Source organism: Rhinopithecus bieti, unplaced genomic scaffold, assembly GCF_001698545.2.
Source record: "Rhinopithecus bieti isolate Rb0 unplaced genomic scaffold, ASM169854v2 scaffold_30927, whole genome shotgun sequence".
Classification (NCBI taxonomy): domain Eukaryota; kingdom Metazoa; phylum Chordata; class Mammalia; order Primates; family Cercopithecidae; genus Rhinopithecus; species Rhinopithecus bieti.
Genome location: NW_016813672.1, coordinates 158,996 through 184,417, shown reverse-complemented (window position 1 = coordinate 184,417; position 25,422 = coordinate 158,996). Strand labels below are relative to the sequence as shown.

General features: G+C 36.3%; 1 protein-coding gene across 1 annotated transcript in view; it reads right to left on the bottom strand.

The window, feature by feature from the left end:
• The window catches only part of GUCY1A2 (guanylate cyclase 1 soluble subunit alpha 2), a gene marked incomplete at its 5' end in the record, with an annotated part of 119,419 nt that overhangs the window by 66,887 nt on the left and 27,110 nt on the right, over positions 1-25,422 (bottom strand). The window contains one exon of the mRNA XM_017848881.1: positions 23,429-23,572. Within this exon, the coding sequence (XP_017704370.1) occupies positions 23,429-23,572 (144 nt within the window). The remainder of the gene's footprint in view (positions 1-23,428; positions 23,573-25,422) is intronic.

The window sequence follows — 25,422 nt, the reverse complement described above, 5'->3', positions numbered from 1 at the left end:
CTTTCCATGTTTAGTGCTTCCTTCAGGGGCTCTTCTAAGGCAGGCCTGGTGGCGACAAAATCTCTCAGCATTTGCTTGTCTGTAAAGGATTTTATTTCTCCTTCACTTATAAAGTTTAGTTTGGCTGGGTATGAAATTCTGGGTTGAAAATTCTTTTCTTTAAGAATGTTGAATATTAGCCCCACTCTCTTCTGGCTTGTAGGGTTTTGTCAAGAGATCTGCTGTTAGTCTGATGGGCTTCCCTTTGTGGGTAACCCAACTTTTCTCTCTGGCTGCCCTTAACATTTTTTTGTTCATTTCAATCATGTTGAATCTGATGATTATGTTTCTTGGGGTTGCTCCTCTTGAGGAATATCTTTGTGAAGTTCTCTGTATTTCCTGCATTTGAATGTTGGCCTGCCTTGCTATGTTGGAGAAGTTCTCCTAAATAATATTCTGAAGAGTGTTTTCTAACTTAGTTCCATTCTCCCTGTCACTTTCAGGTACACCAATAAAACATGGATTTGGTCATTTCACATAGTCCCATATTTCTTGGAGGCTTTCTTTCTTTCTTTTCACTGTTTTTTCTCTAATCTTGTATTCTCACTTTATTTCATCAATTTGATCTTCAATCACTGATATCCTTTCTTCTGTTTGATAGATTTGGCTATTGAAGGTTGTGTATGCTTCATGAAGTTCTCGTGCTGTGTTTTTATCTCCATGAGGTCATTTATGTTCTTCTCTAAACCGGTTATTCTAGTTAGTCATTCCTCTAACCATTTTTCAAGGCTTTTAGCTTCCTTGCATTGGGTGCGAACATGCTCCTTTGGCTCAGATAAGTTTGTTATTACCCACCTTCTGAAACCTACGTCTGTCAAGTCGTCAAACTCATTCTCCATCCAGTTTTGATCCCTTGCTAGAAAGGAGTTGTGATCCTCTGAAGGAGAAGAGGCATTCTGATTTTTGGAATTTTCAGCCTTTTTGCACTGGTTTCTCCCCATGTTTGTGGATTTATCTACCTTTGGTCTTTGATGGTGACTATGGATGGGGTTTTGGTGTGGGTGTCCTTTTTGTTGATGTTGATTCTATTCCTTTCTGTTCATTAGTTTTCCTTATAACAGTCAGGCCCCTCAACTGCAGGTCTGTTGGATTTTGCTGAAGGTCCACTCCAGACCCTGTTTGCCTGGGTATCACCAGCAGAGGCTGCATAACAGCAAACATTGCTGCCTGATCCTTCCTCTAGAAGCTTTGTCCCAGAGGGGCACCCACCAGATGCCAGCCAGAGCTCTCCTGTATGAGGTGTCTGTCAGCTCTTACTGGGTGGTGTCTCCCAGTGAGGCTACATGGGGGCCATGGACCCACTTGAGGAGGCAGTCTGTCTGTTATCAGAGCTTGAATGCGGTGTTGGGAAAACCACTGCTCTCTTTAGAGGCATCAGGCAGGGATGTTTAAGTCTGCAAAAGCTGTGCCCACAGCCCCTTTCCCCAGGTGCTCTGTCCCAGGGAGATGAGGATTTTACCTATAAGTGTCTGACTGGGGCTGCTGCCTTTTGTTCAGATATACTCTGCCCACAGAGGTGGACTCTAGAGAGACAGTCGGCCTTGCTGAGCTGCAGTGGGCTCCAGCCAGTTTGAGCTTACTGGCAGCTTTGTTTACACTTTGGGCATAATACCACCTACTCAAGCCTCAGCAACGATGGATGCCCCTCCCCACACCAAGCTCCAGCATTCCAGGTCAATCACAGACTGCTGCACTAGCAGCAAGAACTTCAAGCCCATGGATCTTAGCTTGCTGGGCTCCGTGGGTATGGGACCAACTGAACCAGGCACCAGAGGGAATCTCCTGGTCTGCTGGTTGCAAAGACAGTGGGAAAAGTGCAGTATTTGGGTAGGAGTGTATCATTCCTCCTGGTACAGACTCTCATGGCTTCCCTTGGCTAGGAAAGGGAAATCCCCCGTCCCATTGCACTTCACAGGTGAGGCAACACCCTGCCCTGCTTTGGCTCACCCTCCATGGGCTGCAACCACTGTCTAACCAGTCTCAATTAGATGAACCAGGTATCTCAGTTGGAAATGCAGAAATTACCCGTCTTCTACGTCGATCTCGCTGGGAGCTGCAGACCAGAGCTGTTGCTATTTGGCCATCTTGAAAGCTCACCAGAATATAGGTTTCAACAACTAGCCTGAGAACACATTAAAGGTACTTACTGATTAGGATTTAGTTCTTATTTCCTAGTCAATGAAGAGTCAACAGAGTGACTTTCCATTATTGTTTGATCATAAACAAAGAAGCAGCATGTAGCATAGAGAGGGAAGCTTTCAAAGAAAATGATATTTTTGCATTAATTAAAGGGGAGATTTTGTTGACACACTGGGGCCAGTAGAAGGGGAGAGATGAAAGGCAGAGAAGATATTTGAAGAAAGAATAGTGTTGGGGAGGAGTGTGGAAAGAATGTCGAGTTTATTCATATTGATATCTTCTAGCATTTCATTTAGTTAGGAAAGGAGGGGTCTGTTTGGAGTAAGAGTAGCAAAGTTAAAAGTCAAACAAATGCAGCGACTATGCTCACTACCTAGATGATGGGATCATTTGTATCCCAAACCTCAGCATCACACAACATACCCATGTAACAAACATGCACATGTACCCCTTAATCTAAAATAAAAGTTGAAATTATGTTTTTTAAAAAAGTAAATATTTGCAACAGTCACAGCTACGAGATAGTGAAACAAGATCCCTACAGATTTAAGGCCCAGTTGAGTTCAAAACGTATGCATTCTTAATGTGCATTTAATTACCATGATTATGTAATTTTCACCAGTAATGTCCATAAATTCCAGAGCAAGAATTTTCTACTTAGGTACAGACTGTATGATGGAAGACAAAGAAGAATAAAATTAGAGGGGTGATAGGAACCATGTTGAGATAGGAGATAATGGGATTCTTCTTTTCTAGATAAGAAGGTATTATGGATGGAATTGTGCCCTCCCTCCTTAAATTCATATAGTAAGTTCCTAATCCTCAGTATTTCAGAATTTAACCTTAATTAGAAATAGGGTAATTGCTGATATAATTAGCCAAATTAATATGAGTTCCTACCAGAGTAGGGGAGACCCCCTAATCCAATATGACTAGTATCCTTATAAAAAGGAGAAGTGGCCAGGCATGATGGCTCACGCCTGTAATCCCAGCACTTTGGGAGGCCGAGGCGGGCAGATCACCTGAAGTCAGGAGTTCGAGACCAGCCTGCCCAACATGGCGAAACCCTGCCTCTACTACAAATACAAAAACTTAGCCAGTCATGGGGGCAGGCACCTGTAATCCCAGCTACTTGGAAGGCTGAGATAGGAGAATCGCTTGAACCTGGGAGGCGAAGCTTGCAGTGAGCAGACATCACGCCACTGCATTCCAGCCTAAGTGACAAGAGCAAAACTCCATCTCAAAAAAAAAAAAAAAACAGGAGAAATTTGAACACAGACACATACATGCCCACAGGGAGAGTGCCATGTAAAGACTGGAGCTATGCTGCCAAGGAACTACCAGAATCTAGTAATAGCAGAGACACCTGGAACAGCTCCTTCCCTAGTGTCTTCAAATAAAACATGGTGCAGCCAACATGTTGATCTTGGGGTTCTAGCCTCCAGAACGGTGAGACAACAAATTTCTGTTGTTCTAAACCACTTAGTTTGTTGATTCTTTGTTATGTCAGACTTAGAAAATGAATATACTCAAAATAGACTGGAAACCTAAGAACAGATAAAGGCTTATACATCACCGTGATGAGTGAGAATGGTAGAATAGAAAGTGACAGAAGAACAAGTAATGTGACTATGAAAAGACATTTGGAGTTGAGATTCTATAACTGGAATAATTCTAAGCTATGATGAGTTTGAAGGCATGGCTATATGTGAATTTCTAAAGTGGGCCGAACTTCAAGGAATGATACATAAAATGATCATTTATGTGAGCATATATTTTATAAGTCATAGTTTTCACTTTTAATACATGAATAGTATTTATAACTTGATATTTGGACAAAGTAGGTAAAATAATTTTATTCTAATTTCTTTGATATACTTGAGGATGGTAACAAATAGAAGAAATGATGAAAAAATAAATATATCAGAAGATGTACCACTATTTTTAAATATCTGGTATTTTCAAAAAATTAATATGTTCTGAGAGATAATACAGAAGAGGTGTGGGGACATAAAGGTACACATTTATTGTTTTTTCCTCCTTTTACAAGCTAGCAAATAACTGGCCCATCATTTCCATAGAAAATGCTAAAGGTTAAAAGGAGAAAAAAAAATCTATGTCAACTTTGGCGAAATTCTATGTGAATCATTGCCCCATATTCATAATGAGAGGCTCTCACACAAGGAAGACAGGAACTGGGGAAAGAATTAATAGTTTTGGCCGGGCGCGGTGGCTCAAGCCTGTAATCCCAGCACTTTGGGAGGCCGAGACGGGCGGATCACGAGGTCAGGAGATCGAGACCATCCTGGCTAACACGGTGAAACCCCGTCTCTACTAAAAAATACAAAACTAGCCGGGCGAGGTGGCGGGCGCCTGTAGTCCCAGCTACTTGGGAGGCTGAGGCGGGAGAATGGCGTAAACCCGGGAGGCGGAGCTTGCAGTGAGCTGAGATCCGGCCACTGCACTCCAGCCTGGGCGACAGAGCGAGACTCCGCCTCAAAAAAAAAAAAAAAAAAAAAAAAAAAGAATAGTTTTAAAAGATGACAAATGAAACAGGAAAAATAGTAATACTCTGATAATAGAGAAATGACACTCAAGAGGTCAAGATAATTGGACCTTCTGCCACAGATTTGTGCAATTTTCCACCTCTTTCATTAAATAATCTCAAAAACACACTTTTCAAATTATATTTCTTCTATCATGTTGAACAGTTGCCAGAAAAAGAACAACTACAAAATTTTTTCTCCTTCTTCTGGCCTTATCTTCTTCATTAGCTTCCCTGGTGAATTTCACATGTTCTGATCCTATTGCTAACTAGTTAGATAACTTAAGTATATCAAATACTTTTCGATCTCTTTTATCAAGTATGAAATGAGAGTTGATCTTCAAATTTCTAACTTTTAAAAGCTTACAAAATGTTAGTTATTCACAGCTAAATTTCCTAAGCTACTATATCATGATCCTTTTGTAAATTATCTCTGGTGCATTTCTGGCTAAACTGAACCACAAGAAAAGAAGGATGGGTGTGTTAGCCCCAGTTCAGTAAAGCAAAAAGGCTGAATTTACAGCCATAGTTGCAATGTTTTTTCAGATACCAGCAGCAAATCAGAAAACATCTGGAGACCTCAGGTAAATACATTTGGCTCTAGAATCTGGCATAAAGTGGCCATCAAAACAATGCCATAGAGCTGGATAGAAATATGTTTGCCTGAGATAATTTTTAAATATAAATATCAACCTACTTGAACACACTAATAACTAATAAAATAGGAATTATTAATTTTGGAGCAAATTTTTGAAGGCATAAACAACCCTTGAAGCACCAAGTTTAAAAGGGAAGCTTTGCCATGATTGTCTGTGGCTGACACATTATGCTTAGATTTCTGATAAACTGTATAGTTTTAAAATATGGTATGACTCTTGCTTCCCTGGACAAGCCTTCTTAACCACAGAGTTAAGAGTTTTCACAAACTAGAGTTAAAATGAGGAGAAAAATAACATAGAACAATGTTTGGATATAGTGTGCTACAGTACCATAACTAGTAAAGAGATTTTAATATAGCACAGGATGCTGCACTGCATAGAACACAGTGTGATCACTATACCATAACCTCATAATAGGTATTCTCACTGGTGTAATGAGGCAGGTCTACTTTACTTCATTATACTTTGGGTAGCAAAATTACTAATTTATATTTTGAGTGCTAGGATAAAATATGAGCATGAGAAAAGTTTAGTATTTTTCAAAAGGACAAGATTATGAATATGCAATTTAGAGTAAGAGAAAGATGAGAAAACAATAAAAGAAATGGAGAATATTATAAGTTTATTAAAAACCTGGAAGTCAATGTATTTACTTATTTATATAAGAGGTAAAGACATGGCAAAAAGTTGCAAATATAAAAGAATATTTACTTGTGCAGCAAAGGATCAAAGAGATAAAACTATAATCATACAAAGATATAATAGCTATCACTGCTACAACTAAATAAAATACTTTCTCCTATCAGATGGTAACATTTAATTCAGTTTATTAAGCATGAATGTCTAGAACCATGACAAAGCTTCTGTTAATTCATCAAATAATTCCTTAGGCTAATAAAAGTTATAGTTCAAGACTTTTGTACCCCCAAAAAGAAGTACAAAGATTGAATGAATAAATTTAATACTGAAGAATTCTTATGAAGAAAATTATTTTCTGGACTAAACGCTATTAAGTCAATTTAATTCCTTGATCTATTTTCTATATACTATATATAAATTGATTCTAATATTTTACATTTCCAGTTGTATCCCTCTGAAAGTATTTTAATTGGCATGAATTCTTTCCCACTGAAACTTTACAGTGACGATTTGTGACTCATTAAGCAGTACTTTGCTCATATTAATCTCTGCCAGTATAGTTTTCTCTTATGGTCATTATTTCTATAAACCCTCATTAGGCTGGCCAAATGTTTCACAGTGTAATTTTGTCAAAGACATTTGATGCTCCCACCAATTTTTAGCCAATAAAATTTTTTATTCTGTGCAGTTTTAGGCATTGCCTGCTGATTATTCCTATGAACCAAACATGTAAGTGAGAATTTGTGCTTACTTCATTTAGAAATTATATTTATGAGTTATTTTAAGTATAGGAAACTTTAAAGAAGGAAAGAAAAATGGTCCATGATATCATCTCCCATATAATTTCTATAGATACTAAAAGTGAATAAATAATTCATATATATATTTGGAAAATGTGAACAGATATAAAACTGTAAGATTAAAAATAGAAAAAGCTCTTTCCCCTAAATTAACCAGTATCAACAGTTTGATGCAAAACAAGGTAATGGTTTTTTTATTACTACGGGTAAGTGCTAACATGTGCAAACGGCAGTTGTTACATATGTATAGTTTGTGCATGTGTGCGCACCACAACGCGGCAGCACCCCAATGCATCATGGTATATCATGGTGTACTCCCCAATGCAATCCCCTCCGCCCAGAACCCCAGAGGCGCCTCGGAGGTGCCAAGACCAGCGCGCGAGTCCACCTATGAGTGAGACATGCGGTGGTTTGGTTTTCTCTTCTTGTGATAGTTGCTAAGAAGGATGGTTTCCAGTTGCTCCATTGTCCCTACATAATGGGACGCCAAGACTCATTTCCTTTTTTGATGGCTGCATAGTTATTACCATGGTGTATATGGCCACTATTTTCTTAATCCAGTCTGTCACAGATGGACATTTGGTGATTTCCAAGTCTTTGCTATTGTGAATAGTGCCGCAAAGAACATTTAGTGGCCATGCGGTCTTTGTAGTAGAATAATTATTGAATCCGTTTGTGGTATATACCAGTGTAGTGGGGCATGGCTGGTATATGGTACATCTAGTTCCTAGGATCCTTGAGAATCGCCATACTGTTTTCCATAATGGTTGAACTAGTTTACAATCCCACCACGTGTAAAAAGTGTTCCTATTTTCACATCCTCTCCAACAACTGTTGTTTCCTGGGACTTTCTTAAGATTGCCATTCTAACTGGTGTGAGATGGTTTCATTGTGGTTTATTTGCATTCTCTGATGGCGATGTGATGATGAGCATTTTTCATGTGTCGTGTTGGCTGTATGAATGTCTTTTTGAGAAATGTCTGTTCATATCCTTTGCCCACTTTTGATGGGGTTGTTTGTTTTTTCTTGTATATTTGTTTGATTCCTTGTTGATTCTAGGATATTAAGCCTTGGTCAGATGAGTAGGTTGCAAAATTTTCTCCCATTCTGTAGGTTGCCTGTTCACTCTGATGGTAGTGTCTTTTGCTGTTGCAAAAGCTCTTTAGTTTAATTAGGATCCCAGTTGGTCAATTTTGGTTTTGCTGCCGTTGCTTTGGTGTTTGGACATGAAGTCCCTGTGCCGATTGCCTATGTCTCTGAATGGGTACTACCTAGATTTTCTGTCTAGGGTTTTTATGGTATTAGGTCTGAACATTTAAGTCTTTTCTGTTCTTGAATGTAATCTTGGCATATGTGGGGTAAGGAAAGGAATCAGTTTCGCTTTCTACCTGTAGCCAATTTGCCTTAGCCCTCATTATAAACTAGGAATCCGTCCCCTTCTTGTTTCTTCAGTTGGTCAAAGATGGATTGCTGTAGTATGTGTGTAGTGTATTTTGAGACTTGTTCTGTTTCCATGGCTGAATATCTCTGTTTTTGTGTGTACTTTGCTTGTTTGGTTACTGTAGTCCCTTGTAGTATAGTTTGAAATCGGGTAGCAGGGTAGCGTGGCCGACGCGCTCTAGCTTTGTCCTTTTGACTTAGGATTGGTCTGGGCCAAGCGGCTCTTTTTTGTTCCATAGTGTACTTTAAAGCAGTTTTTTTCCAAGTCTGTGAAGAAACTCATTGGTAGTAGCTTGTTGATGGGGATGGTCATTGAATCTATAAATAACCTATTGGGCAGTATGGCCATTTTCACGATATTGTAGTTCTTCCATCCATGAGCATGGGATTAGTATGTTCTGCTCCATGTGTTGTGTCCTCTGTTGATTGCACTGACAGTGGTTTGTAGTTCTCCTTGAAGAGGTCCTTTACATCCCTTGTAAGCTGGATTCCCTAATAGTATTTTATTCGCTTTGAAGCAATTGTGAATGGAAGTTCATTCCTGAGTTTGGCTCTCTGTTGTCGTTACTGGTGTATAAGAATGCTTGTGATTTGCACATTAATTTTGTATCTGAGACTTGCTGAAGTTGCTTATCAGCTATAAGGAGATTTTGGGCTTGAGATGTGATGGGTTTCGTAAATATTTACAATCATGTCATCTGCAAACTGAGGGGACAATTTGACTTCTTCTTTTCCTAACTGGATACCCTTGATTTTCTTTCTTCTTGCCTGATTGCCCTAGACAGAATTCCAACACTATGTTGGGAATAGGTAGTGGTGAGAGGGCATCGCCTGTCTGTGCCAGTTTTCAAAGGAATTTTTCAGTTGTTTGCCATTCAGTATGATATTAAGCTGTGGGTTGTCATTAAATAGCTCTATTTATTTTGATGTTACGTTCCATCAATACCGAATTTATGTGAGCGGTTTTTAGCATGAAGGGCTGCTTTGAATTTTGTCAAACCTTTCTGGATCTATTTGAGATAATCATGTTCTTGCTTTGGTTTGTTTATATTGCTGGATTACGTATTGTTTTGCGAATGTTGAACGCCAGCTTTGCGTCCTCAGGGATGAGAGCCCATCTTGATCATGGTGGATAAGCTTTTTTATGTGCTACTGAGAATCCGGTTTGCCAGTATTTTATTGAATTTGGCATCTGATGTTGCATCAGGGATCTTGGTCTAAATTCTCTTTTTTTGTATGTCTCTGCCAGGCTTTGGTATCAGATGATGTTGGCCCTTCATAAAAGTGGGTTTTAGGGAGGATTCCTCTTTTTCTATTGATTGGATATAGTTTCAGAAGGAATGGACAGCTCCTCCTTGTACCTCTGGTAGAATCAGCTGTGAAATCCACTCTGGCCTGGACTTTTTTGGTGGGTAGGCTATTTTGAATTGTTGCTCAATTTCGAGCGCTATTGGTCTATTCAGGGATTCAACTTCTTGCCTGGTTCTAGCCTTGGGAGAGTAAGGTCCAGGGAAATTATCATTTCTTCTAGATGTTTCTAGTTCGTTTGTGTAGGAGCGTTTATAGTATTCTCGATGGTTGTCTGTATTTCTGTGGTCAGTGGGATATCCCCGTTTATCACTTTTTTTATTGCATTATTTGATTCCTCTCTCTTTTCTTCTTATTAGCCTTGCTAGCCAGTCTGTCAATTTGGTTGATCTGTTTTCAAAAAACCAACTCCTGGATTCATGATTTTTTGGAGGGTTTTTTGTCTTTCTCCTTCAGTTCTGCCTCTGATCTTAGTTATTTCTTGCCTTCTGCTGCTAGCTTTTGAATGTGTTTGCTTAATTTTTGTTGGTAAGTCATTATTAGGTAATTCATGGAAAATTGATGTCACTTTCGGGAAACTGAGAGAGAAAAATGGAGACCAAGGGGTCCTGAGAGTGGGGGGCAGTGAGAGATGGGTGAGACCAACTCAAAAAGGAAGGCAAACAGTATAGGAGGCAGAAAACAACACCAAATCTGTTAAAAGCTTGGTGGAGGTGGGAGGAATAGAACCTGTGTTTTTCTTCCCTCCATAACTGTACCTTGTCATAGGTAAGATGCCAAGTACTACTGAAATAACTAAACATAGGCTATTGCCTATTTGACATAGCTTTCAGATAAACTAATTAATGAAGGCAAACAAGTTGAATGGAATCCTGGAGTCAGAAAATCTGGGCGGTCAATTGAAGTTTTGACTGAATGGATTTAAGTGACCAGATGTTTGGGTATTGTGTAGACAGAATTTTGACTTGAGAGCCAAGAAAAAAAGCAGATTAGTATTTGGCACTCATGCAGTTCAGTCTGCAACTCAATTGTGTGGTTTTGCACATGAGAGAAATTCAGTAAAGGCTTGCAGGCTGACTGATCAAACTATTTGACTACATTTTTCATTTTCAATCAGTGCTTTTCATTATTGTAAATAAAAAATAATCTTAGATAACTTAATATCCAAAAGGATCAACTGATACCATCTGGAAAACAGTATGTCCAAAAGAGTAAATATGCCTTTTGGATTCTCTGATACAGTTTTAAACCTCTGCTTTCCTAGTTTTTGGATTATTATGTTTCCACAAAATGATCATTTCTTCTATTTTTTTATAAAAAGCTAATATTACAGAAGTGTATATGTCAATATTATTCCCAACTTAATTTTTCTTCAGATATTTTGAAATTCTGTAGAACTATCAATTTTCAACTCATTCTGTTAAATGTCGACCTAATTGTCATTATTTCAACATCTTGATGTAGAGTTATAGTCAATAGTTTGCCTCGAGTTAGAATGCCTTCGAGACATTGCACTGCTATTACATCTTCACACTTCTTTCTTAAGGAACAGGGAAAAGCAATCATTTTTTAAGGAAGATTAAAGTTATTAGCTTAGTCATAAGATTAGAAATCATATTAAATACATTCTAATTATATTTTGAGTGGCAGTATAGGGTAATGGTTAAGAGGATGGACTTTGAAGTCAAACAGATTTGAATTCCAATTCTGAGTCAATTCTCATTTAGTATTATTATTTACTTTTGACAAAAAGTCCCTTAACCTTTGAGTCTTGGTTTTCCCATTTATAAATAGAGATAACATCTAATTTGTGGTTCATGATTGTTGTAATGATTATGTTTATACAGTATAGGCATATTTCACAAATATGAAAATATGCCTAAAACATACACATACATGTAAATAAATTAATTATACAGGTGTATGTGTATATGTATATATATTAGGGAGAGGACATGTAAGAGAGAGAGTGCTCACACACTCTAGCTTGGCGTAATGCTGAGCATGTAGTAAGCACTAGGTGAGAAGTACCTCTTGTTATTAAGTACTCAGGTAGTAAAAGTCTACTCTGGGCATTCTCCTAAGCAAAGGTTTTTTTCTTTTTTCTAAACAGATATATCTGGATTCAAATTTAGTTCGGCAATTGGCTAGCTACAAAACCTTGATCAAATTATATAAACTTTCTAAATCTCAAATTCTTTACATGTATAATAAGATTAATGAAACTTTGCAGAGTTTTTTTGGGCAGGAATAAAAAAGTGCATAAAGACGTGGTACAAGTCTGACATCTGGAAAGTGTCCAATATGCATTTTTCCTCCATAATCTTATACGTATTTTTAACCCCGATGTCTTTTATCTTTTAAGTATATAAAAATTGCATATATGCCCTTCATAGTTGTTGTGTAGATTGAGATAATATGTAAACTGTCAAGGTAACCACTACCATACAGTTGGTTTTTAATGCCTTTCAACTCCATTTCCCTAAGAACATATGAAATCTACAAAAACACCAAAATAATGTAGGTCTGAATGTAAATGACATCTTGAATATTTGCTCTACAAAGAATTTAAAGACTTTGACAGATATTTCTAAAAGCCTAACCCAAACCTCTCGATATTACGGTGGAAAGGGTATTGAGACAAAACTGTGTCTATTTCTCCTTCCTCACCAAGTTAGTAATGTGTAGTTGTTGGTTCCACGGACGGTAATTCTTGAGAGGATCAGGGACGTATCCGGTTTGCTTACCTCACATTCCTAATACCTAACCAGTTGTTTAGAAAACAGTAAGCACTCAAAAAACATTTGTTGAATAAATAAGTAAAAGTCGCTGCCAGCAAGGCTCCAGCCAGGTTCATGTGGAATCAGGCTTCATGTGAGTTGAAACAGCAAGCCTCCAAAGTAAGCCTTTTCTCCCTTGGGACACCCCATGCATACTCCGGACCTATGTTTCTGACAACCTCCTGATTACATGGTCATTTGACCATCAAAATTACCCTGTGTCTTCAACTTCACGGGGTCCCTCACTAAGAACTATTTGCATGCATTTTGGAATTGTTGTCAAAATTACCATATTTCCCTGAAGAGTCTGAATTAATGAGGTTTTCTAAATTCATTTTTTATGATTGGTTTAACCTCTGAAAAAACACATTAAAGGCAAGTGATAAAGCAAAATAATTTCTTAAAATTGAATGTACGTGTACATTTGGTCTTGTAACATTTACACACAAGGTTACAATTTCTGATGCAGTAGGAAGCATTACAAATGTGCAGAAATCAATTCAGCTATTAGGAAAAAGCAAGAGTTGCTAGGAAACCACATTCCAAATGAGGAATATTATAGTGGTGACCCAGACAATTGCCATATGCCTGACATGACATCAACAAAAAGCTTAACATACTTTGAAAAGCACCTGTGACACTGAATTGTTAGTACCACATCTGCAACTCAGGTGATTAAACAGTTATCTTCCAGTGTCTCAAAAATTCAACTGTAGGAACAGAAAAATACAAAACCAAAGTGAGTTAGTAATAATGAAAGATTCTTCCTAGGGCTAACCAAGTTTTCCTGCATATTTTCTGCATCTTTGGTACACTGTGTGTTATGACATTACCAAGTTGAATGAAGCTTATTCCGTTTTAAAAGAATCTACTTTTAAATCCGTACCTTCTATGTGTTTGTATTCAATATATATATATATATAGACTTTGAAGATATATAACAATGTAAACTATGGCTATAATTGGTTGGTAAATTATAGGTGATTTTAACTATCTTCTGTAATACTAGTTTTCAGAGATCATTTTATGTTTTGTAATTTTAGAAAACTAATAAAGAGATTAATTTTAAACTTATTTGAAACGAGATATGAGATCTCAAAACAAAAGGTCAAAAATGTGAAAGCTAACTAAATCAATAGTGTGATTAGCATGCAGATAGCACATTGCTGTCTTATGTATTGTATCTTGCTATTTTCATGTCATTTTTCATATTGTAAGAGTCAAGCAGCCGGGCGCGGTGGCTCAAGCCTGTGATCCCAGCACTTTGGGAGGCCAAGACGGGTGGATCACGAGGTCAGGAGATCGAGACCATCCTGGCTAACATGGTGAAACCCCATCTCTACTAAAAAATACAAAAAACTAGCCGGGCGAGGTGGTGGGCGCCTGTAGTCCCAGCTATTCGGGAGGCTGAGGCAGGAGAAAGGCATAAACCCGGGAGGCGGAGCTTGCAGTGAGCTGAGATCCGGCCACTGCACTCCCGGGCAACAGAGCGAGACTCCGTCTCAAAAAAAAAAAAAAAGAGTCAGGCTACTAATGTTGGCCTATATGCATATAGCCTTAAAAGAAACTAAGTAAAAGATTAAAACCCATTCAAAACACCTAAGAAAGGGACCATATGCTAAAGATAATGGGCTAACCTACTAAATGGTTGATGAAATCACATTTACTGTCTTTACAGGAGAAAAACAATTGGCAGATGGAGATTCCTATTCTTTACATAAACGTCAAATAAATAAAAACATAAGCTTCCTAAATGCTTAGAAGTTTCACACTTCTAAAGCACACCACCAAAAAATCAAATAAAAATGAGTGACTTTGCTAATATAACTTTTAGCCTCTTCTATGGACATTGTATCAGTAGTCTTAGTGGGACACTGGAGACAAGAGGCAGGAGAAAATACATGAAATAGATGATAACTTATTTAGAAGTAGTTATCCTTATAGTGATAATATTTAACTAACAAAAAATACTTAAACCATGTCTCCACTAAAGAATCTATTTTTCTTCCAAAAATGTGAAAGTCAAAAGACTGCTGCACAAAATTAAACTAAGCAATTTTGTGCTTTGCATGCACAGTATCATGTGAATCAGTTTAGCTTTTATTTCCATCACTCGGTTTTGTTTTTCCTTTCACTAACTTATTATTACTATTTTTTCTTGTACCACCAATATGCAAATATCTTCACAGAAGGACTGCTTGGGAAATCTGTTTGACAAATATAATAATAAAACTTTTCAGTAAGACTAGCATTTTTAGAAATGTATGCCTGATCAACTATTTCATAGTCTGAAAATATTAAAATTCTGTGATTATATAAAATTGGAATCTTTCATGATTACAGATAAAAGTTAAAATAAACTAGCAGTGGGATTCTGTCTCATTGACATACACATCGCAGATGCAATATTGTGTTTTAAATCATTATGCCGATATCTTATGGGGGAATTGTAAGGCATTAAGGATGCTCTGTCTATTAAATTTCAGCACTACAGCATGTCAGAAGAGTAATTCCATAATTAAAACAAATAATGTGCTCAATAAATAGATTTGTCTATAAATACATTTGTCTATTAAAGTTCAGCATTATAGCATCGTGCCAGAAGAGCAATTCTATGATTAAAACAAATGTGCTCAATAAATAGAAATAGAATATGACCTAATATTTAAATTCAATGACTACCCTATGAAATAATGTTAATGTAAAACATTTAAATATATAACTTCTGCATTACAATCCACAACAAACAATAAACAAGGGGAAAATACAGAAAAAATAAAACAGGGCATCATGAATAATACATCCCCTACCCAATCTGGCCAGTGATTACAGTTTTCAAAACGATAGCATAACACTCATTTTTTTTCACATAACTGAATTTAATCAATCCCTCTCTTTCTAGACAAGGTATTGTTATGCTGTCCAGCACAGGCTGGTATCGAACTCCTGGATTAAAGCCATCCTCCCTCCTCAGCTTCTCGAGTATCTGGGACTACAGGTATGCCTCCCCACCACCATCACATGCAGCTAGAATCTCTCTTACTTTCTAATTTAAAAATTAATTATTTTATTTTGAATAGAATACCTTTAAAATAGAGAACTGACTTCTTCTTTTCAAAGAGGACATCTAACATACATTTAAATTTCTTGTAGACTAAAGCCATGAAAAGTCTAACTTTAATGGAATATTCAAGGCAATAGGAGGATTTGACAATATAAATGTTATTTAACATGCTTTTATTTAATGTATACACAGTATATACATTAGCAACTCTGGTTAACTATTTTTTATTCTTATTTTCTTCATTTACAAACTGGAAATACTAGCAATCCTTCCTTCACAGAATTATTGTGAAACTTACCATATATACATATAAAATAGCAGGTTATATCATTTGAATTACCCTATGCTGGTCAGCTAACAAAGTAATGAAAAACTATTGTACCAAGATATGGCAGAAGATAAACCTGAGAAGTGAACAGTAAACTTGGGAATGCTTTTATCCTATGGGCATCTTCTGGCTCCAGAAAAGGTAATGGAAAGGTTGAGAAGCTGAGCAGCATTTTTGACAGCCAGGGCTAAGGGAACATAAACTGGAATCTAAGAACTGCTAGGGCAAAGACGTTAGAAAGCCCTCCCCACTTTGAGATGGGACCATGATCACAGGTATAAGGGTAATACCAAAACACAGAGGTGAACCAGAAGTAGACAGGTCCTCACAGAGACCAAAACCCAGCTTTAAATCCCCTGACCCTGACTGCTAGGACCCCTAGTCTCTTTCAAGAAGCACACTAAAATTTCCCTGCAAAATCATCCTAAGTTTTAAATTACTTCTATATTTTATATACAATCTCCAGCATTCAAAAAAAGTAGTAATTAGCTGCATAGGAAACAACTAACATGACTGAAAATTAAGTGAAAGAACAGGCAATGTAATACAATGCAGGAGTTCTAGAGACTGACTTACCAGGAGAAGCGTTTACAACCATTACAGATGATTTATTCAAGAAAATAAATGAAAACAGTATGAAAAATTTTGTCAGATAAATGGAACTGCAAAACATTATAAATTGCTATAATCAGCATTTAAGCATCAAGTGGATGAGTTTAATAAGTAATTTTTACAACCAACTGAGGGAAGTATTGGCAAGTTAGAAAATAGATGTAAAGAGATACAGAATGAGGCATTGATTATTAACAGGAAGCAAACTACAGAAGAGACTCACAACTTTGCTGGTAAATTCACAAATATTAATACTTTAAATAAATACTTTTTAAAAACAAACAAATTTATAGTTCCAAATAAATTTACCATGCAGAATGATAAATCTATCAGAAAATATATCTCTCTAGTCATAAGTTTCACTAGTAATATTATATAGTATTTTTCCATGTTATTGTTACAACAGAACAGTGACTTATGAAAACTGCCACTATATGCATTATCTAGGAGATGAAAAGCAAATTTAAATACTCCTAATTGATAAACATGAGAAATGAGGATAACTGGCATCAGTATCTTAACAGTAATTTTATATAATGCCTATGTAGTTTTTTCTGACCCCTTAGGTTTTTCTCCTTATATGTATATAGTTTCTAGAAGTAGAACATTTCAAATAAGTATACACACATTGAGATTAAAAAGTACTGATTTGTGTTTTATAAATAAATAATCAAAGAATCTTAGAAAATTAATTAGGTTATCAAATACAGTCAACCCTCTGTATCCCAGGTTCCACATCTGCATGTTCAACCAACCATAGATTGAAAATATGGCATTAAAAAAATTAAAATTAAAATATAAACAAATAAATAATTCAACAATTAAAAAATACAAACAAAATGATAGAGTATTACAATGATTTATATAGCATTTACTTTTTATTAGGTATTATAAGTAATATAAGAGACTTGCAGCCCTTATATTAAGTAGTGATGTATATGCATATAACCTATGGACATCCTCCCACATACTTTAAATCCTCTGCAGATTACTTATAATATGTAAATACTTGTTATGCTGTATTATATAGAGAATGACAAGAAAAAAAGTCTATATATGTTCAGTACAGATGCAACTATCATTGGCCTAACTACATTTTTGATCCACAGTTGGCTGAATCGGAGGATGCAGAACTCATGCACATGGAGTGCCAACTGTAATTAGTTTTTCTTTTTTCTAAATACAGTCTCAGGCTGAAATCTGATAGGGTTAAGTAAATATTGCAATATTTCTAAAAACCAAATCCCTCCAAATATTAAAATAACATCAGGTTTCCTTTGCAAATAGCAACGACTATTTAAAATTAAAATTAATTAATAATTATTGCATAATCTCAAAAAATCCTGTAAGCTCATTAAAAGTTGAAGCTTAAGGAGCTGTAATCTAATGTGTTACAATTACATGTAAATTGTACATTAATATTTCTGCTTTCGCACCAGTCTGTAATACTAATGTGTTTAGCGATCTCAATTGCAAATCAGGGAAATGCTATGAGAAAAAGACTCATAGCATTTCCCTGATTTGCAATTGAGATCGCTAAACACATTAGTATTACAACATGATTACACATTGTTTAACTCTAGTTCACAGTGTCTCCTTCATACTTGCCTCATTATATAAAATGTACTGTTCTTTGAACTAATGAAGAAAATTTGAATTTGTATGCCTATGAGATAAAATTTAATGAAAATAGTTTTTAAACTAGTTTTTAAACTAAGTACAGAATTAAAAGACATTTGGACATACTCAATATTCTTCAAAAGCCTTAAATCGTGAAAATGCTCTTTGTTTTTCTAATATGCTCTAGGCACATTCTCTAGTTAATCCTTGACCCAACTTCCCTTTCCCTATCAACCGTGAATAAATCATAGGCAGTAATAAATATTTGGTTATTTTAATCAAAGTGTAGTTAAACTATTAGTATAAGTTAGCCAGGCGGCACTAAAAAGCTATTCAAAATACCTTTAGGTTCACAAGATTAGAGAACAGTGTAAAGTAATACATGTTTTTAGTGAATTCACAATATAGCTAGTGCAAACAAGAAAGAGAGAATAGAAATATAATTTTACTTTTCAATTGTCTACTGTTTAAAATTTAAAAATTCAGGCCTGGCATGGTAACTTGACTCATGCCTGTAATCCCAACATTTTGGGAGGCCGAGGCAGGAGGATTGCTTGAGATCAGGAGTTCATGACCAGCCTCGGCAACATAGGGAGACCCCCATCTCTACTAAAATTTTTTGTTTTAGTCAGGTGTGGTTCCACATGTTTGTGGTCCCAGCTACTCCAGAGACTGAGTTGGGAGGATCCCTTGAGCACAGGAGGTTGAGGCTGTAGTAAGCTGTGATGGTGCCACTGCACTCCAGCCTGGACAACAGAGCAAGACCCTGTGTCTCGGAGGGTTGGGGGGAAAGAAAATCAGATTCTCCCTTGGGAAGAATAAAAAGGAAATAGTCATAATGCTGTTCTTCCATATTTCCAGCCAGCAGAAGAAATATCATAGTGACCCAGGGTGAAAAATTTCTAATCACTCTTTCTAAAAGCAGTCCTAATTAAAGTCAACATGAACTGATTTTTCAGAATTTATTGTATAGATAGACCATATTTATAGATGCTTTATAGATATAGTCTAGCAGTAGCCTCTGAGTTTCATTAGAGTACTTGCTGAGCAATAATTTGCTTGAATATTTATAGACTGAAAAAACAAAATGCTACATTCTCCGGTTATTTTCAAAATTAAAAAAAAAATGCAGGCAGTTTTGCAATTAGTCAAGAGCATTACTCAATCATTTTCAAGCAACTGTATATGACAATTTTGGCTCCTATTTCCCATCATTACAGGATGCCTCAAAGGTTCATAAAACCATATACAAATTATCAATTTACTTTTCAAAATTTGGTTTGCATTTTGGTCAATTATTGCAATTTCAATAACTTGTAATTTAAATCACCTGAAAACTTACATAACTTGAGGTAAACACTAAGCTGTCACATATCAACTCTCCTACAACATGCCAGCAGTTTTATAATAAAAGATTATCTCAATAAGCTTGGAAATGTTCCTATATCACCAAGCTAGAAGGCAATTTAAAATCAAATTAATATTCTGAAAAATAATCTCAAATCATGCAAATACTATAAATTAGTAATGAAGCTAAAATTATTAAGGTGGTTTATTATTTTGAATTCTCTTTCTGCATTCTTATTAAATCTTTATGGATACTTCCTCTTCTGATTTAATAAGACTATCTGATTCATAAGAAAGAGCTAATATTAAATCCCACAAATGAAAATATTGATGAACACACTGTAAAACACAATTCCCTGGTTTTGTTCTCGGGTAATTTAACTGTGTAATGACAATGCTAAATTCAATACAAACATATTCTCCATAAAAAAAAATCCAACATCAAAAACAATCCCAAATGAGAAGCCTGCCCAGCTGGTAGGCTTGAAAATTTAAGAACTGATTAGTTCAATCTGGAATGTGTATATTTGCAGTGTGCAGCAAATCTGAGACAGGATTCCTTTTGTTTGTTTTCCTGGCAGTGGTAGAAGTACCATTCATATATTTGAATAACTCAATAATTATGCCCTGAGGGAACTTAACCTAGATTTTTATTTTTAATGCTCCATATTTTCCCATTTTAGGAGTGGTTAGAAAACTCTTTCCACTTTTAAATGGTTGAATATAAACATATATATGCATATTAAAGAAGAGTAATACAATAAAACATTTTATACTATGTTTATTTTCCCTATTGTATCCTCTTACTTCCCATCATCTTTCCCTCAGACATAAGCACCAGCTTGAATTTTGTATTAATCATTCCCTTTTATTTACACTTTTTGCCATCAGTGCAGGTATTTCTAAATAGAATTTTTTCCATTTTTCCAGTTTTAAACTTTAGTTAAGTGGAATAATACTACAGCAGTTTTTATTGACTTAATTCTTCTGCTGGAGATTATGTTTTTGACATTCATCCATGTTGATGTCAGTAGCTGAGGTCATTCATATTCCCAACTATATGGTATACCAAGATATAAATATATCCCAGTTTATCCTGTGATGTATATTTGAATTAGCTAGAGTTTGAGACTATTACAAAAACTATTCTTGTGTGTGACTTTTGCTACACGTGCACAAGTACTTCCCTTGTACATGTGTAAACATCTAGGAGAGGAAATGCTGGGTTGTAGGATATGCAGAAGTTAAACTTTACCAGGTAATGCCAAGTAAATTGCACCATTTACACTTGCATTAGCTATGGGTGAGATTTCCTGCTGCTCCAGATCCTCACAAACAGTGGCACTGTCAGACTTTCAAAGTTGTGTCAAACTAGTAGGGAGAAATACTATGTGATAGTGTTACAAATTTATATTAATTTGATTACTTACAAAGTTAACTAGATACTTATTGATTACATGTGTCACAAAAAATACTCTCCTAGTTTGTGGTTGTATTTTTATTTTTTAGTTCTTCTTAACAACAGGAAGGTTTTAATTTTAATGTTCCAAACTTTTATTTTATGATTTGCAAATTTTAGACCTGATGAGTTCACAAAAAAATCCTTCCCTACTTGTCAAAATTTTCTAATGATAAATTTATAGTTTTATAATATGAATTTTTACATTTACCTCCCCACACCAAGAATTGATTTGTATAATGATGCATAAAGTACAAAAGCAATTTCAATTAGTTTTCTTCATGAATAGCCCATAGTCCCCCAAGCATTTATTGAATACCTTGTCCTTTTCACACTGATCAATATCACTTTTACAAATTTTTTTTTTTTTTTTTTTTTTTTTGAGATGGAGTCTTGTTCTGTTACCCAGGCTGGAGTACAGTGGCGGATCTCAGTTCACTGCAACCTCTGCCTCCTGGGTTCAAGCAATTCTCTGCCTCAGCCTCCAGAGTAGTTGGGATTACAGACGCCCACCACCACACCCAGCTAATTTTGTGTATTTTTAGTACAGACAGGGTTTCACCATATTGGCCAGGCTGGTCTTGAACCCCTGAACTTGTGATCCACCCCCATCAGCCTCCCTAAGTGCTGGGATTACAGGCGTGAGCCACCGCGCCCAGCCTGTCACTTTTGTAATTTATCAGTTACTCTTTTTCTCTGATGCCCTGCAGTCTCATTAAGATGGGTTTAGTTTTGGATTCCCATGACTTAACTTTTGCAGAATTCTTTGGAATTACTGTGTCTGGGTACTGATGGACATCTTTCAATAGTTCCTGAAAATAATTCTCTTTTTGTATTTACTCTGTTACCTCCATTTGGAACCTCAATTGAATACATATTACATCTTTCCACTGTCTCCTCCCTGTCTCCCACATATTTTATATTTTACATTCTCTTATTCATATTTCCCATTTTTAAATATCTCAACTTAGTTATTGATAATTTCTTCAGTTCTTTTAGTGAACAAATTCTTGCTTCATCTATGTCTAATCTGCTTTAAAACTTACCCACTTTGTTCTCTCTTCTTTTCTTAAGCATTATGTTGATTGCTTAGAAGTTCTCTGGTTCTTTCCCAAATATTGTCCCTTTCTCACAGTTTTCAGCTTATCTTTTTATTTCTTATAGTTATGTTAAAAATTGTCATTTTAATTCTGTGTCTGATAAGTGTGATATCTGAAAACATTCCAGATCTGTTTTTTTACATCCATAATTTCCCCTGGTTCTTCCCCATAGTACTTTGTTTTCGTGTGTGTGTATGTGTGTGTGGCTTTTTTCTTTTGTTTCTGGTATTAGGTTATTACACATTTTAATAACCTTTATCTTCCAGGTGGGTTAAATGTAAAAACCCATACTATAAAACTGCAAATTTATCATTAGGAAATTAAGTCAAGAAGGATTTTTGTGAACTAGTCAGGTCAAAAATTTACAAATTATAAAATAAAATATGTTTCATTTAAAACATTAAAATAAACCTTCCAGCTTATCAAGAACAACTAAAAGATAAAAATACAACCACAAACTAGAACCTTATTTTTTATAATACACGGAATCTGTGAAAATTATTTGAGGATAGGATTGAAGTTGGCATCTTCTGGGGGGAATAATATTTCCTAGATTCCTTCTATCATTGCTAACAACAGGGCTCTTAAGTTAAATTCGCCAATTACGTTTTTTTTTTTTTCAATATACACACATAGTGTAATTGTCATGTTTTTCCCTTTCCTATGAGCTCAGAGAAGTGCCTAATAGTTTTTTAAAAAACATTTTTTAATATATTTAACCCAATATTTTCATAATTTTAATCAGATGGATTGTTCAGGTCCCCAATGTGCTATAATGCCAGAACTAGGATGGTACTCACATTTTTAGCCATTTCCATCCCCCACCCCGTGTTTTCTTAACTCTTAGCTGGTGAGCTGTTATGAAAGGGTGGACTTGAATACAAGTTTACTTCCCCAAATATAAGATTTCTGATTTCAAAGTAATGACACTTCTGGGATCCATCATTGGGCTCTAGCAGAAATACGGTAGATGACCTAATTCATTCCCAGAGGTAGACCTCTGATTGCAGAAGACCATCAGAACCAAGAGTACAACACACCAGGATCTGGACTTTCCACTGTTTTTAAAGTTTTTACAGTTACTAGGCTGCAATCTTCAAACTCTGCCACAAGAAAAACTCCAGAAGTAACTCTGAGCTCTGAAGTTTCAGCTGTATATTACCTACAGGAAGTTGTGCAGGTCCTCCATTTTCTTGCTTTTTGTGTGTTTTACTTCTTGGATTACCTCTAAAACTCTGAATCTCACCATCATTCTTGCTTGGATTTGATGACCTGGTCACTGACAGTAAGTTCTTCCCTTGGGTCTAATCTTTTAGCTCTTTCTTTCCTCTACAGTAATTTGCCTTCCACAAACCTTTTCCTGTCTTGGACCTATTCCATTTGTTCTTTTCCTGGATTTATAAGTTATCTCTAGTCACTCCTTGTCCTCCTTAAGCACCCAACTTGTCTAGATCTATAAATTACAAAAAGTAGAACTCAGAAGGGAATTACTTGCCTCCTCTTGTTAATGGTGCACTTACTACTCAAACCAGATTGTTGGGAGGGTTACCTGAATCGGTCTTCCATCAGGTGTCAGCACCTCTTCTGAAAGTTCCATCATCTTCAAGGCCATCAGAGCAATGGGTTTAGCATGGCAGAGGCTTTTTCTGTGGAGCCCTGCTGCAACACAGTAGGCATCACCTATTGTTTCCACCTGCAGCAATCAGACAAATCAAATGCAAACGTATGATAATGAGCCCGAAGAGAAATGATTAGTTATCTGCAATCACAAATGTTGCTGAAAAACATGTCAGCAAAACATCAATAAATTAAGCAATTAGACAACTGTGTATAATCACAGCAGAGTTTGCAAACAGCCACAGTCAAATACTGACATCTCACTCCAGGGTTGTTCATTAACACTATCACTAGAGATGATCATTGAAATTAGGAACAACTATAATATAAAATAATTATCCCCCACGAAAATAGAACTGTCAGTATTTTGCCTAGATAATTTCCAAATAATCGCCTTTTCCAGAGCCATCTCTTCATCTCCTTCCAACTTTCAAGTATTCCTTTGGAAAGTATTTTTTTTCCCAGTTTTTCCACCTGAAGAAAATTGTTCCACACTTTTAGATATATCTGTAATTTTTCATCAGGTCTGTTCTTTCTTACTCTTAAAAATTGTAATGCCTAATGTTTCTTAAATATTCATACTGCATACCATTAATTGTGCCAACCACTTTATGTACATGGTCCCATTTTATCTTCACAAATATCCTACATCAAAGAAACAAGTATTAGGCCAGGTGCGATGGCTCACGCATGTGAGCACTTTGGGAGGCCGAGGCAGTGGGTCACGAGGTCAGGAGATTGAGACCGTCCTGGCCAACATGGTAAAACCCCATCTCTACTAAATATACAAAAATTAACTGGGCATAATGGTGCATGCCTGCCCAGCTACAAGGGAGGCTGAGGCAGGAGAACTGCTTGAACCCGCGAGGCGGAGGTTGCAGTGAGCCAAGATCACGCCACTGCACTCCAGCCTGGTGACAGAGTGAGACTTGGTCTCAAAAAAAAGTGGCACATATACACCATGGAACACTATTCAGCCATAAAAAAGATGAGTTCATGTCCTTTGCAGGAACATAGATGAAGCTGGAAACTATTGTTTTCAGCAAACTAACACAGGAACAGAAAACCAAACACTGCGTGTTCTCACTCATAAGCACGAGTTGAACAATGAGAACACACGGACGCAGGGAGAGGAACATCACATGCCGGGGCTTGTCAGGGGGTGGGGGACTAGGGGAGGGGTAGCATTAGGAGAAATACCTAATGTAGATGACGGTTGATGGGTGCAGGAAACCACCATGGCACGTGTATACCTATGTAACAAACCTGCGTGTTCTGCACATGTACCCCAGAACTTAAAGTATAATTTTAAAAAAGAAGTATTAGTGATATTTGAAAGATGAAAAATTGAAGTGCAGAGGCCCATCCATAACCACATAATTGAGAGTCAACAGCTACTGTAGGGGTCTTTCCAGACTCTCTTCTAATTCTTTTGTCAGCATCCATTCTGAATGGCCATTGCTGTTGATAAATATTTACCCCATTTCCACAGCATAGAACATGGAATAAAAGTTCTATTACTTTAGATAAAAGCTCTCTAATTATCCACAATAGAGATGGTGGTTTAATGGCAAAAACTGCAATTACTTTTGCACCAACCTAATAAAATCCTCAATAGTTTTAATATTATTAATTAGGCTGAAGTGATGAAAAATTGTACTAAATGCACAATTCCAGTGTCACCTTTTCTGTGATGCGCTCCATGTTCCTTCCTTTAGTTTTTATCAAATTATTTCTCAAAGAACTAATCCATCCTTTATTCTGTTTCGACAGCACTTCCACATATCTCTGCTTTAACATTCAGCACAAGCTATAATCAATGTATATAAAGTCAATACGTATCCCTGGCTACGATGTGAGCTTTTAAGAAATGGGACTATGTTTTTTTCATCTCTGTATTCATAGAACTTAGCATAATGTCTATAT